This window comes from Schistocerca nitens, chromosome 2 (assembly GCF_023898315.1).
Source record: "Schistocerca nitens isolate TAMUIC-IGC-003100 chromosome 2, iqSchNite1.1, whole genome shotgun sequence".
In the NCBI taxonomy this organism is placed as follows: Eukaryota; Metazoa; Arthropoda; class Insecta; order Orthoptera; family Acrididae; genus Schistocerca; species Schistocerca nitens.
The window spans coordinates 1,018,958,488-1,018,973,335 of NC_064615.1; the positions used below are offsets into that span (position 1 = coordinate 1,018,958,488).

The 14,848-nt window shown below is 43.0% G+C and overlaps 1 protein-coding gene across 1 annotated transcript in view; it reads left to right on the top strand.

Annotated features, from left to right (window-relative positions):
- LOC126237363 (neutral ceramidase-like) overlaps window positions 1-14,848 on the top strand; it is a 327,593-nt gene that overhangs the window by 148,640 nt on the left and 164,105 nt on the right. The window contains exons 4-5 of the mRNA XM_049947431.1: window positions 1,941-2,117; window positions 2,286-2,413. Coding sequence (XP_049803388.1) covers window positions 1,941-2,117; window positions 2,286-2,413 — 305 coding nt within the window. The remainder of the gene's footprint in view (window positions 1-1,940; window positions 2,118-2,285; window positions 2,414-14,848) is intronic.

Below are 14,848 nucleotides of genomic sequence, written 5' to 3' on the forward strand. Positions count from 1 at the left end.
TGGTTCCCCTCGGGAACAGAACTTTGTAGTGCGCGCAAAATGTGGTGGACATGGATAGAAAGATGGAACCAAGAGTAAGTCGGGAACGAGCTACCAAACTATCAACTGCTCATGTAAAAGTTGTGTGTTGTGCTGGTTCCGAGAGAGGCTTTTCCTGACGCTTCCCAATGCCTCGGATGGATGGATAAAGAGCTGGAAGTATTCTGGAATTGGTATCTATCATCGCCACCAAGAAATGCAAGAGCGCAGTAATTCTACCCGCAAATCCACCTACCAACATGCAATCGCCACCACATTGCGCAATCACTGAAAAGGAACCAAGGAATAGTAGAAATGTACAGTGAAGGATCAGCTCATGTGGATGATTTACTTGTTTTCAACCAAAAGACTATGAAAACTTGCCTTGATTTATCCTCTGTCACATTTCTACTTAGGATCCTTCCCAAGCTAAAGTGATTACCGAGTGTCCTTATTGAAAGAACATTAAAGCTCAGTGTTTTACTAATTAATGCCACTTGAAGGTAGTAAGAAGAAACTAAGTTAAAGTTAATGTAGCAGAACTGAGTAATATAGTAAATGGTGCTTGCTAAAAATAATTTTTCTATTAAAACTGCTTATTAATATTTTGTTGCCAACTTCTAAAATGAATGTCCTCAAAACTGTGGCTTATAGAGTTTTTCAAATTAAATGATCAGAGTGCAGTCTGTTGAAAATCGCCCAAAGGTGAACTATTGTCTTATAACCACGTCAAGTTGTGTTCTACTGCAGTAAAAGTTGAGAACTATTACTGTTGAAAATTACATGTTCATGTTTGTTAAGGGCTTGTTTCTTTAGTGTATTGAAAGTGTATTTAGTTTGCTCTGCTAAAGTGGACAAGATTAAGGGGCCCCATCCATTGAAAGTAGTTAAAATAGACAAAATTGCTTAATTATAGAAAGTTTTAATTACTCTTGCTATTCAAGTCAAATTCTCTACAATATTGGGATCCTCTTGTGTATTAAAAGTGCATATTAATGGTGTCATAGGATCCACAGTTTGTCTATTATGCTCATGTAGATAACGATTAATAGAAAGATCACTATCTATGAAAACAGTAACGTCTTTATTCAAAAGACAGTGAGAAATAATCTGTTAGTGAATTCCATTTAATTTTCATTCTAAGTAGAAAGGTGTTTAGTAGTGAGAGACTTAATCTATGCAGAATAACTAATTTTGCTGTGAACCATATCCATATTTCATGTCAGATAAGAATGTGATTGAAAAGTAATATTGAACCTCTGTCCAATTTACGATTCTACAGTGAATATTAATAGTAACATTATTGAGACCATTCACTTTGACTAAGTCCTCAAGGTAATAATGTGTTTCGTTATCTGTTGTCCTTATGCAAATAGTCTTGTTCTCCTATCACTGTTAGCACTTTCTTTAACGTCAACATCTGCTAGTGACAGAGTTCATTGCACTCTCATATGATAAAGTATAGGCTGTGTCTGTCCATTAAAGTTACTCTCATCTATTTTCTTGAACAAGAATGTTAATCATTCTCATGCCTAATTACGCTGGCGACCGTTTTCTTTATTATCATTTGGACACTGTGGATAGGCAGAATATTGTTTGATACTGTTTAAATATTTACGTAATTCTGACTTTCACTTCCGATAAGCCACCTCCGTTAGGTGAATCGCGGTCAACACAACAAAATTCCTTTCAGAGGGTAACACTGCTCTGTTGCCTTATACCATAATTTCTTTAACAAGATAGTTCCATTTTACGATCTGCTTCCGACTTCAAGGTTATGGTATAAGCAGTAGCAGGCGGTAGTGTTATAACACCTACCAGAAATTTTGTCTAAGTCGCCTTGTATCTTCCTACATCGACATCAGAGATGTGATGTTTGTGTTGCATCCACCTCGACGTCAGGTGCGCCACTATTCTTGCAGGTGATCTCTAAGCTGCGGGAGGAGTTCGGTGGCATGTACTCTGAGCAAAACCTAATGATCAGCGCGACGCACACGCACTCAGGACCCGGAGGCTTCATGCAGGACTTCCTGTTCGACATCAGCATTCTCGGCTTCGTCCGGCAGACCTACGACGCACTCCTCTCCGGCATAGTAGAGGTCAGTCCAGCCTTTTACACCTGTCATTATCCTTCAGAACTAATTTACATATCGAAAAATAGTCTTTAAGCCTTCGGTAAATGAAGTTGCAATGTAGACTGTTGGTTCATTCTAATAGACTAATGGCCATGTCCAGTGCCTCTAACAGTAGGCGGTGTCCTGTTGCAGAGCATCAGACGGGCCCACCTGTCGATGCAGCCGGCGCGCCTCTTCCTGTCGCAGGGGGAGCTGCTGGGCGTCAGCATCAACCGCAGCCCCACCGCCTACCTCGCCAACCCCGCCTCAGAACGTAGCAGGTACGCATATTGTGCTAGTGTTCCCTTATACATCTACATCTACATTTATACTCCGCAAGCCACCAAACGGTGTGTGGCGGAGGGCACTTTACGTGCCACTGTCATTACCTCCCTTTCCTGTTCCAGTCGAGTATGGTTCACGGGAAGAACGACTGCCGGAAAGCCTCAGTGTGCGCTCGAATCTCTCTAATTTTACATTCGTGCTCTCCTCTGCAGGTATAAGTAGGGGGAAGCAATTTATTCGATACCTCATCCAGAGACGCACCCTGTCGAAACCTGGCGAGCAAGCTACACCGCGATGCAGAGGGCCTCTCTTGCAGAGTCTACCACTTGAGTTTGCTAAAAATCTCCGTAACGCTATCACGCTTACCAAATAACCCTGTGACGAAACGCGCCGCTCTTCTTTGGATCTTCTCTATCTCCTCTGTCAACCCGACCTGGTACGGATCCCACACTGATGAGCAATACTCAAGTATAGGTCGACCGAGTGTTTTGTAAGCCACCTCCTTTGTTGATGGACTACATTTTCTAAGGACTCCCCCAATGAATCTCAACCTGGCACCCGCCTTACCAGCAATTAATTTTATATGCTCATTCCACTTCAAATCGTTCCATACTCATACTCCCGGATATTTTACAGAAGTAACTGCTACCAGTGTTTGTTCCGCTATCATATAGTCATACTATAAAGGATCCTTCTTTCTATGTATTCGCAATACATTACGTTTGTCTATGTTAAGGGTCAGTTGCCACTCCCCGCACCAAGTGCCTATCCGCTGCAGATCTTCCTGAATTTCGCTGCAATTTTCTAATGCTGCAACTTCTCTGTATACTACAGCATCATCCGCGAAAAGCCACATGGAACTTCCGACACTATCTACTATGTCATTTATATATATTGTGAAAAGCAATGGTCCCATAACACTCCCCTGTGGCACGCCACAGGTTACTGTAACGTCCGTAGACGTCTCTCCATCGAGAACAAAATGCTGTGTTATGTTTGCTTGTAAACACTCTGCCGGTACTCGTGCAATCATTTCTTACCCATTAAGTAATATCTCTTCGGCGGGATGAAATTTCTCCTTCAAAAAGTAAAGCACAATCCTCTATCTCTCCAAAGGCTCCTGGGAAATGAAATGCAATAGTCAGAAGCACTGGCACATTCAGCGCTTGCATATACTATGTTCAGGAATTGGTAAGGCTTCCAGAGGGGAGTGAGTAGGTAAGATTTTGAACTGTAACCCATGTTCGGAAACGTTCCATTTCCTTGCTACAACCATTTGAAAACATATTGGTAACGTAACCACTTTTACAAGTAACTGATTAGACGTGACCCAGTACATGGAACACGTATTACGTTCGAGTATAATGACTTTTCTGGAAACTAGAAATCTACTCTGTAGGAATCAGCATGGGTTTCGAAAAAGACGATCGTGTGAAACCCAGCTCGCGCTATTCGTCCATGAGACTCAGAGGGCCATAGACACGGGTTCACAGGTAGATGCCGTGTTCCTTACTTCCGCAAGGCGTTGGTTACAGTTCCCCACAGTCGTTTAATGAGCAAAGTAAGAGCATATAGACTATCAGACCAATTGTGTGATTGGATTGAAGAGTTCCTAGATAACAGAACGCAGCATGTCATTCTCAATGGAGAGAAGTTTTCCGAAGTAAGAGTGATTTCAGGTGTGTCGCAGGGGAGTGTTGTAGGTCCGTTGCTATTCACAATTTGCATAAATGACCTTTTGGATGACATCGGAAGTTCACTGAGGCTTTTTGCGGATGATAATGTGGTATATCGAGAAGTTTTAACAATGGAAAATTGTTCTGAAATGCAGGAGGATCTGCAGCGAATTGACACATGGTGCAGGGAATGGCAATTGAATCTCAATGTAGACAAGTGTAATGTGCTGCGAATACATAAAAAGAAAGATCCCTTATCATTTAGCTACAATGTAGCAGGTCAGCAACTGGAAGCAGTTAATTCCATAAATTATCTGGGAGTACGCATTAGGAGTGATTTAAAATGGAATGATAATATCAAGTTGATCGTCGGTAAAGCAGATGCCAGACTGAGATTCATTGGAAGAATCGTAAGGAAATGCCGTCCGAAAACAAAGGAAGTAGGTTACAGTACGCTCGTTCGCCCACTGTTTGAATACTGCTCAGCAGTGTGGGATCCGTGTCAGATACGGTTGATAGAAGAGATAGAGAAGATCCAACGGAGAGCAGCGCGCTTCGTTACAGGATCATTTAGTAATCGCGAAAGCGTTACGGAGGTGATAGATAAACTCCAGTGGAAGACTCTACAGGAGAGAGGCTCAGTAGCTCGGTACGGGCTTTTGTTGAAGTTTCGAGGACATGCCTTCACCGAGGAGTCTAGCAGTATATTGCTCCCTCCTACGAATATCTCGTGAAGAGACCATGAGGATAAAATCAGAGAGATTAGAGCCCACACAGAGGCATACCGACAATCCTTCTTTCCACGAACAATACGAGACTGGAATAGAGGGGAGAACCGATAGAGGTAGTCAAGGTACCATCCGCCACACACCGTCAGGTGGCTTGCGGAGTATGGATGTAGATGTAGATGTAGATCACTTCTTTTACAGTTCCGGTCACTAATACCTAAATAAACTGATCGTGTTCTCGTTAACGAGTTCTCTTCAACGTGGTGCAGTACGGCTTCTTCCAATTCGGGTGTGCGGCGTCTCCTTGGAGCACCACGCTCACGGTGAAGCTAACCTTTCACGAACCCGTTGTGCAATTGTGGTGAACAGAGTATGCGATGGAGGAGGACGTTGTGGAGAACGATGTTGATAAAGGCGACGAGCAGATCTTCCATTACCATGAGCTTCGCCATTCAGAAGGCTCATGTCGGTGTTTTCTGCAAACGGGTACTCAGCCATGTTGCTCTAACACTCACTCACACGTGAACGAGACTCGAACCAGGTCAGAAAAGTAGGACGGACGTCAAATGACATCAGCCGATCCGACATAAGCACTCCTAACGATGACTACCCTGTTGCATAGCGACTTGTTTTCAAATGGCTGTAGCATGGAAACGGCACGTTTCCGGACAAGAATTCCAGTTCAACATATTATGTACTCACTTCCCTCTACACGTTCTAGAAGTTTCTAACGGGAATTTCCGAATACCCTGTAATTGTCATTCTTACGGCCATGATCACGTTTGGTTCGCCTGCTATGTGTGTAGGCTGTTTAGAGAGAAAAAAAAAAAAGCAGGTATCCATGGGACTTACCATCTGAGGTCATCACTCCCCTAGGACTTAGAACTACTTAAACCTAACGACACAAGACACATCCATGCCCGAGGTAGGATTCTAACTTGCGACCGTAGCGGTCGCCCGGTTCGAGACTGAAGCGCCTAGAACCGGTCGGCCTCACCGGCCGGCGGATCAACAGACTTGCAATTAGTGAAACAGTGAACAACTTGCGACGCACCCGATTAAAATCTAGAGAAACCAATCTGTGTAAAGACTGGCCATCTCGTCCCAGAAAGCTGTAATCTAAGAGATGGGTGGAGAAATCAGTGGACGTCCTTTCACAGTCATAAGAAGTTAGACCATCCAAGCCCCTGGAGCGAACCAACAAAGAAAAATGTGGAGTTCCCTCAGTCTTATTAGAACTGGCCGCGCAGTGACCAAAGCAACGCTACACAAATAGGGAATTACCGATGATGGCCAGTGCGTCTGCACAACATCAGAACAAACACTGAAGCAAATTTTTCCACGACTTCACGAAAAGAATATTCATAGGCACCTGGGAAGACTTTATAGACCTAAACCCTGCAGCAGTTAACTGCCTGGAGTTTTTGGATATTCAACTATGATTGAAAATGTTTCTCTCATCTTCTTACTACTGTCAGTTCTCCAGCTTCCATTGTTACCTATACATAGATATATCTGCTTGTACTGATTCGTATCATTTATCTCATCTTGTATCAGCTTCAATGTTTGTACTGGTAGAATATACTTCTGTAAGCCGCACGCTAAATAAATAAACCAATTTACCGTTTGTAAATTTCACTCCAGATAAGATCTGTGCGGTTGTCCGAACCTGCTGTCACTAACACACGACCGTGCAGCGGCTCACAACTCGCAAGTAGACGGTTCGAATCCTTTGCGTGCTCTTTTTTGCTTAGCCCAGCTGTCTACCGCATAAATTTTATATTGTATAGCTCATCCCCTGGACAGCTAACTTCTCATCAACTGCTCGTGAGAATGTTTCTCGCATGTCTATGCACAGCTTAGGTGATGTCAGCTCTGGATTATTCTTTTCGAAGGTCAGGAATTCTGGTCTAAGAATTCGGCATGATGAGACCGCAGATAACATCATTGGCGCTCGTTAAATCGACATCTGATGGCCTTAATGTCCATCCAAAGGAAGAAAGGTTCTCGTGTTCTCTTTCCATCGCCGACGCTCTCATTACCACCTACTCCTTAGTGCTGCCGTAAGTACGTCAAAAAACCTAATAAGCAGCAATCGAGGTTTAAATTCCAACAAGGCTCGGAGTAAGGCAGTAATGTATTAAAATCTCGCCGGTCGCCAAGTCCAGCAGCTGGGAAACGCTGAGAAAATCTGCATTTCACAGAATGTCAGTGCAAGTTCTAAAAACAAAATACTATCAAACCGCGTAGTGTAAATAGCAGCGCAAAGCTCATAGTAGTGTAGTCTAGTTGGGGTCCATGCACTGAGTACACATAAGAACACTACTCACACCTTGTGAAGAAGGCGATGCTGTCGGCTGTCGAAATGTTTGGCGTGAAATGGAAAGAATATCTCGGCGAAATTTCCGGAAGTGTATCATAAACAGATCACACTGAGAAAGACTGGCAGATCACTTGGTGGATATTGATATGTACAGATCTTCATTCAAAAAGTCCTTGACGCCTCTAACAAAATGTGTGCGAAATCGTATGGGCCATAGCTGCTAAGGTCATCAGTCCCTAAGCTTACACACTACTTAATCTAAATTATCCTAAGGACAAATAGACACACCCATGCCCGAGGGAGGACTCGAATCTCCGCCGGGACCAGCTGCACAGTCCATGACTGCAGCGCCCAAGACCGCTCGGCTAATCCCGCGCGGCGAGCATCTAATAAATTTACTTTCAAGACATTTATCACGCTGCAAAACAATACGAATCTCACTGATATATTATCGTCGTCCAGTGTATACGAAACTTACACAACTGCCTGTGCTAGACAATAAACAACGTACGTACTTATACTGACCTCAGCTCGACTTTTGCGCTAGTTAATGCTTCTTCAACATTGGTCACATTTAATCATCTTCAGGTAGTTAATACTTCTACATTTCTGGTCACACTCAATTGTACTGAGTTGTATCATTATTCACTGGCGTAACAAAATTTTACCTATAATATCATGGCAAAGCAAGTCTAGATCGTTTCGAGTTTTCCCAAATTTCACCGTTTATTGAAAAATATAATATTAATGAAACATTAGTTTGGCTGTCAGACAGTAGCATATTCTAATCTCTGTATACCTGTCGGTGTATGAACACACATTTTACCACCCGCTCCCATCCATCAGCTAATAATGGGCGTCCCTAACTACCTATAGACCGTGAGAATAGAAACAGATGAGGCAGAATAATCCATATTTAAGAAAAACCATACGTTTAGTTCCTTAATAAATTGAATGAAAACCAAAACAGTTAGGGTATATTGAAATGACGCAGGTTACCATGTCCATCGAACGTTGCTGTCGAGTTTTATTGTGCAGAAATATCATACCAGCAAATCTTATACTGTAAGGCATGGTGCCATTGTAGTAAAGCGCGTGCCTAGGACCCAGGAGGTTGTGGGATGGAATTCCGGTTCGGACCACGGCAATTTTAATCTCTCACTACGTGAAAAGTCAGCGGCTTCCATTTGAAAGACTTGCACCATCCATTGAATCACATGAAATAATTATTATTGTTATATAGAGATGGGCAAACTCGTTCATACTTGGGGAACTAGTTCACTGGTGATCAGTCTTTTTTGGGAACTGTTTATTTTTACTCGATCGCCCTTCATTTGTGCATGGTATATGGTTCTTACGAAAAATTAGTAGCATATGTGACTGAAAACGGAAGGCGCCAAGAACGGGCATTTGCTTACCCCCTGGAGTACAGAGTTTTTATTCATTACAGGATTCTCCCACACTTGTAGAAGTAATTTTCGTGATCTTGCAAAACCTCTCGTTAAGCCAACCGTAGCGTTACATGGCTGGTTGCAGTGAAATAATGGTTCAAATGGCTCTGAGCACTGTGGGACTTAACATCTGAGGTCATCAGTCCCCTAGAACTTAGAACTACTTAAACCTAACTAACCTTGAGACATCACACACATCCATGCCCGAGGCAGGATTCTAACCTGCGACCGTAGCAGTCGCGCGGTTCCGGACTGAAGCGCCTAGAACCGCTCGGCCACCACGGCCGCGCTGTGAAATAATATAAGGTGCCGCATGAGAAACCGGCCCCTAGTACAGACTGCTCGTCAATTACGCACGATTTGTTTTGGCCACTACGAGGGCTATCCACAAAGTACATTACGTTTTCGTTTGTGTCCATTAGGGGCGGTGCTAGCGCGGCCATCTTGGTGTCATGGCATTCCGTCGCTCAGTCGGCATCCTGCCGTGCTAGTGAGAGGTTCGTGCTGTACTCCGTTGAGTTACTGTGACAGTTTGAAATGTCAGCGTTAATTGAAAATGCCGCGAAGTGTGAAGTGCCTGCTGTAATAAGGTTTCTGACTGCAAAAAATTGTACAACGATAGAAATCTATCGGCAGCTTTGTGAAGTGTATGGGGACAACATAATCACTGAAGGTGGAGTGCGTCAATGGGTCATAAAATTTAAAAATGGCCGAACTAACGTTCACGACGAAGAGCGAAGTGGAAGACCCAGCATAGTGACTGCCGAACTTGTCGAAAAAGTCGATGCCGCGGTCCGTGAAAACCGTAATTTCACAATAACGGGACTCAAGATGGATCCCAAAAATCTTGACAGAGATTCACAAAAATCAGCGAATGGCTGCAGCGTTAACGTTTTTGGACGCTTACGAGAAAGATGGCGACTCATTACTCGATCGCATAGTTTCTGGTGACCAAACATGGATTAAGCATGTGAACTGCGAGGCAAAATTGCAGTCAATGCAGTGGGGGCACACAAATTCCCCCCAAAAACCCAAGAAATGCATGCAGACAATGTCGGCAAGGAAGGTGATGGCGACTGTCTTTTGGGACAGAAAAGATGTAATTTTTGTGGATTTCCTGGAAAGAGGCACTACAATAAACTCTCAAAGGTATTGCAAAACTCTGCACAACCTCAGAAGAGCAATACAAAACAAGCGCAGGGGAAAGTTGTGCTCAAAGATCTTGCTGATTCACAACAACGCCCGGGCCCACACGGCAAATGCCACTCGTGAAGTTCTCGAATCTTTTGAGTGGGAGTTGTTTCCTCATCCGCCGTACAGTCCCGACCTGGCACCGAGCGACTTCCACTTATTCCCAGCAATGAAGAAGTGGTTGGCTGTGCAGCGTTTTGCTGACGACGCACAGCTTCAAGAAGAGCTAACCACGTGGTTGAAGGCGCAGGCGGCCGAATTTTACGACGAAGGAATTTCCAAGCTCGTCCATCGCTACGATAAGAGCCTTAATTTAAATGGCAACTATGTAGAAAAGTAGTATTTAAGTGTGACTTTCATCTGTATATAATTAAAAAAATGCCAATACTTTATTTATTTTTAATTGCAAAACGTAATGTACTTTGTGGATAGCCCTCGTAATAATTAGGCAGTGAAGAGATAACAAATTACTTAATGCAAACAACAACTTCGAAACAATAGATGACGATTGGTGGGCGACAATGAGCATTCTAGTACTCGGGGCCGATTTTTCATGCGCACCCCGTAACTCTGATATAATATTGTAGGAGTTATCAAATTCTCTTTACAAAATGTGACACCAGACACTCGATTATGAAGCGCGGGCTTCATTCGGTTGCAAGTCGGTCTGCCTTCCACGACAATGAACATGCTGTTTTACCATGGATAAAAAAAAAAAAAAAACAAGGAAAATGGCCACTTTTGTGTGCCGTGCCGACATCCTTTGCATGTGTAATAACAAAAAAAGTTGCCTTTTTGTAAGTATGGCTTATGCTGTTTATCTAAATAGTGATGTGCCCTTTTGTTACCTGAAAAGATGTATGTATTCCATACCACGTAATGTTTATGTAATTTACGTAATTATAAAATACATTTTAACTATCGGTCGTGGACGCTGAATAGAATATGAAAAGAACCAGAGGTCCAGACTTCAAAAAAGGTTTGAAACAGATCTAGAATGGGTGTGCGCTGCGAACGAAATGAATAACAAATCGATACTGAACTAACTATGAGCAGTCGGCAGTGGAACTGCGACGAGTGGCCACGCGAAGAAGGACGAGTCCGGCCGAGCGAAAACGAGACCGAGACAGACGGGAACGCGACCGAGGCTGGAACGAGAGCAGCCGACGTGCCACTGCGGGAACGAGACCGATCGTTTCCCGTTCCCAGGAACTACAAGTAGAAAGCCGCGACCGAAGTGAACTATGAAAAACCGTCCCTTAGAATTCGTTCCTCGCTCATTCCGTTCAACTTGGTGAACAGTCCCTTTGGACCCGTTAGATTGCGAACATCTCTATTATAATCTTGAACTTTACTTTCTCTGAATGATCCTTTGAAGGGATTGTATTTTTTAATAATATGTGGCTGCTTGTAACAATTGACTGAATGACACACTTTGCAGCATATTTCTCCATGCTATGTCACTTTATAAACTCTACTTTCGACTCTCACCTGGTATTACGTCCTTACTTTACGTGTACACGTAGTATACTTTTGAAACTGTGTATCTCGGCTATTCGACATTTTGATATCAGGAATATAACTCAATAATTACATCCACTTACTATGCATAGCCGTTTTGGAATCAGCGTTTCGGGTTTGGTACTGAAAAACATTGTTTTTGGAGTGTTTCTCGATAACGGATAAATGTTTTTGAAAAAGGCAAGATGTCATTTCTAGATACGTGCCCGGAGATATACCAGTAAGATTTGAGCAGTGTTCTGTGTTTATTTATTATTTTTTATTTATTATTTAGATTTTGCCTCGTATAGAATTTTTCGTGCGTAATTTAAGTGTACAGCTAGGTTAACTTTAAACACCTGTCTCTCAAAAATGGATAAAGGCACCAGGAAAAATTTCAAGATGGTTCGAAATCCTAATCTTCGGTGAGAAAATACTGTACAAATTTGAGCTATCTGCTGTGCTTAGCCGCCTTGGAATCCGCGGCTCGGTTTTGCTACACAACAACCAAATTTTTCGAATTTTGTCAGAAACCACTGACGAACTAAATAGTGCCTTCGTAAGTCCCTTAAGGTAAACCAAAGACCTCATATAATGCAAAAAGAAACAAACTACTTGCTGCATTTGCATAAGCTGGAGGAAGTGTGTTTGACCCTGTACTGCAGAATAGTTACAGTAAGACGATCGTTCTGTTGGGCACACAAGTGGTCCATGGGATGTGCCCAGCACTTGACACTGCCTTTCTGTGGCCAATAGCACCAGAGGTATAAGAATTCCGTTTTTATTCGTGGCTGTCGGATGCGTACCGATTACGTGTCATAATTGTTAAAAAACGTCGTGTGCACCAGTAGACAGGTAGTCTCGAAATACGTACGTCTTTATTTTCAGGCTGTCCCGACGGATCTGTTGCAAATACCGTTCTCGAGCTGCAGTCGCGTCTTGCAGCAGTGACAGCAGCAATTAGCCGCGTCTCGCTGCAGTGACAGCAGCAACTATCTCCATGTGAAGATGTCGAGCAGCTCAATCGATGAAATAATGTGGGATTTACACAACAGAATCTGGCTGCAAACCCAAGAAGTGTATTTGCAAGTAGTTCTATATTAATAAAATTACAGTATTTCTCATCACTGTTTGAGCTATATAAACCTTTCACATTCCGGATCACAGTTCGCGAGCGCTCAAGTGCCATCAATTTTACTGACACCAATGTCTTCAGTCCACTTGGAGGTGGAACTTCAGATAGGTGGCATCCCTCCCTTTAGTTTCTATGAACCTTCACAGCAACTTTCTGCTTCCTCTTTGACGTAAGATGTGATATTTATAACTCATCACCTGTGAGAAAATGGTCCGTAAAGGTTATTGTGATGTTCCAAAATTGCAACAACAAAAAAGGTTGTATGTGAACACCGAATTTTCCGCATATTGTGTCTCATAGCTTTCACTATCTGAGTGGCACGCAATTTCCGATAAGCCAAATCGCACCCAAAGCTCGCAGAATTTCTGATGCTGCTGCTTTCTGAGCGCACAGTTTATCGGCTATTTGCTTGTTATTAAGAAGAGCGGTTGCACCTAGCAGAGGAAACGCTAGAACCATAAAACCTAGTGTCGTGCGATGAGACGAAATTATTTTAACAGGAGTCGTTACCGGCTGCGTAGTGCGGTAGCTGAAACACGTCCTTCACTGTGTTAGTGTTACACACATTTTGCATGCGGTTTGTAATAGCTGTTTAAGTTAACTTTGCGATTGACTTATAAGGGGACCACGCCTGCTCGTCATCAACGATTTCGTCCAAATTTATGGCATATACAGAGTGTGGTCAGAAACGAAAGTGCCAGAAGCGTGAGTTCCAAATGGTCAAGTGGTCAGGAAATATAGTATTTATGCCGCGGGTGGGGTGACACATGAACCATTTACGGCAACGTATCTTCCAACGAAAATTTGGCGTACCGCTAAGAATAAGGAACGATAACCTGGGCGTCTTGGGTCGAAACCCTGTGCTGAAAGATTTTTTATTTTTTTATTTTCAATTTTTACTTGACTGATTCTGCAAATAAACAGAAATACTGCTAAATATATTGGATTTATTAATATTTTCATAAAAGGCATGAAAATAAATGGCCAAAGGGAATTTGCGATTGCAATTCAGTATTCAGGAACGGATTTCAAGGAGCACACGAGAACTTCGTATATAAAATTAGATACCTTTAGTATATTACAGTTGATGATTTACACAAGTTGTGCGATTTTTATCGCAAAAACCGGTGAAACAGTAATTTTTTTTGGCATTTTGCACTGGGGAACTATTGTTGAGGTGCATCTGCCGAGAGGTGCTCTAAACTCATACTAAGAGAATACGAAGTACTGTAATCTTTAATTACAATCCCTTCTTGGGAACGTACTTTCAGAGTCCTCGTGGACGCTGTAAGTACAATCGCTTCTTGGAAATTCACTGCAGTCTCAAACTTTCCTTCGACTTTCCTTGGTCACTGTTTTATGAAGATATTAATTCGCTTTATTTGCAATGTAAATAGTAGGTAACTTAAAAATTGAAAGTAAAAATACAAAAGAGTGTCTTCACACATTTACTCTACTCCAGCACCCTCGGATTACGGTTCTTTATTCTTTTCTCTGCGCCACCAAATACCTGGAAACCAGGCTAACATAAATGTCTCAAGTCTCTCCAGACCCATGCCGACAATACTGTTTTTCTGTAAATATTTCGTCACCTGTAGCCCCCACTTCTGTGACTTTGATTTATGGACAAGCCCCGTGTAGGCCAAAAATTTGGATGAAGTCGGTGATAACGAGCAGGCACGGTCATTTGTTACGTGAGTTATACAGTATAAACGACCGCTACCTTTGCTTGCCGAACTATCAGGAGGATTATCTGACAACGCGATAGACATCTCCTTGGCAGCCCCATGTACCTTTTGAAAACAGAAGACGAACACGAAAAGGGAGAAAAAAAGAACTCGTGTTAAGAAGTCTGATATGAAACCTAAGACAAAAAATGGCAAATAAATAATTCGTTGATCCACCTTTGGTCCTTATGCAAGCAGTTATTCAGCTGGGCATTGATTGATAGAATTGTTGGATGGCCTCCTGAGGGGTATCGTACTAAATTCTGTCCAACTGGGACGTCAGACCGTCAAAATCACGGGTAGTTGGAGGACCCTGCCTGTAATGCTCCAAAGTTTTCGGCTAGCCGAAGACAAACAACAAAACGCTAGCCAAGTGCAGGCACGCATTATCTTTCTGAAATTAAGACGAGGATAATTTGCCATGAAGGGCGACAAAACGAGTCATAGAATATCGTCGACGTACCACTGTATTCTAAGGGTGCTGCGGATGACAAACAAAGCGGTCCTGCTCTGAGACGAAATGGCACCCCAGATCATCATTCCTGGTTGTCGAGCCGTAGGGCCAGCGACAATCAGAATGGAATCCCACCGCTGACCGGGCGTCTCCAGACACGTCCTCGGCCTGGAATCTCACTGACTGGAGTACCACTGTCTTCGGTGATGAGTCACGCTTCGAAATGAGCCTCGAGCACTAGCGGCG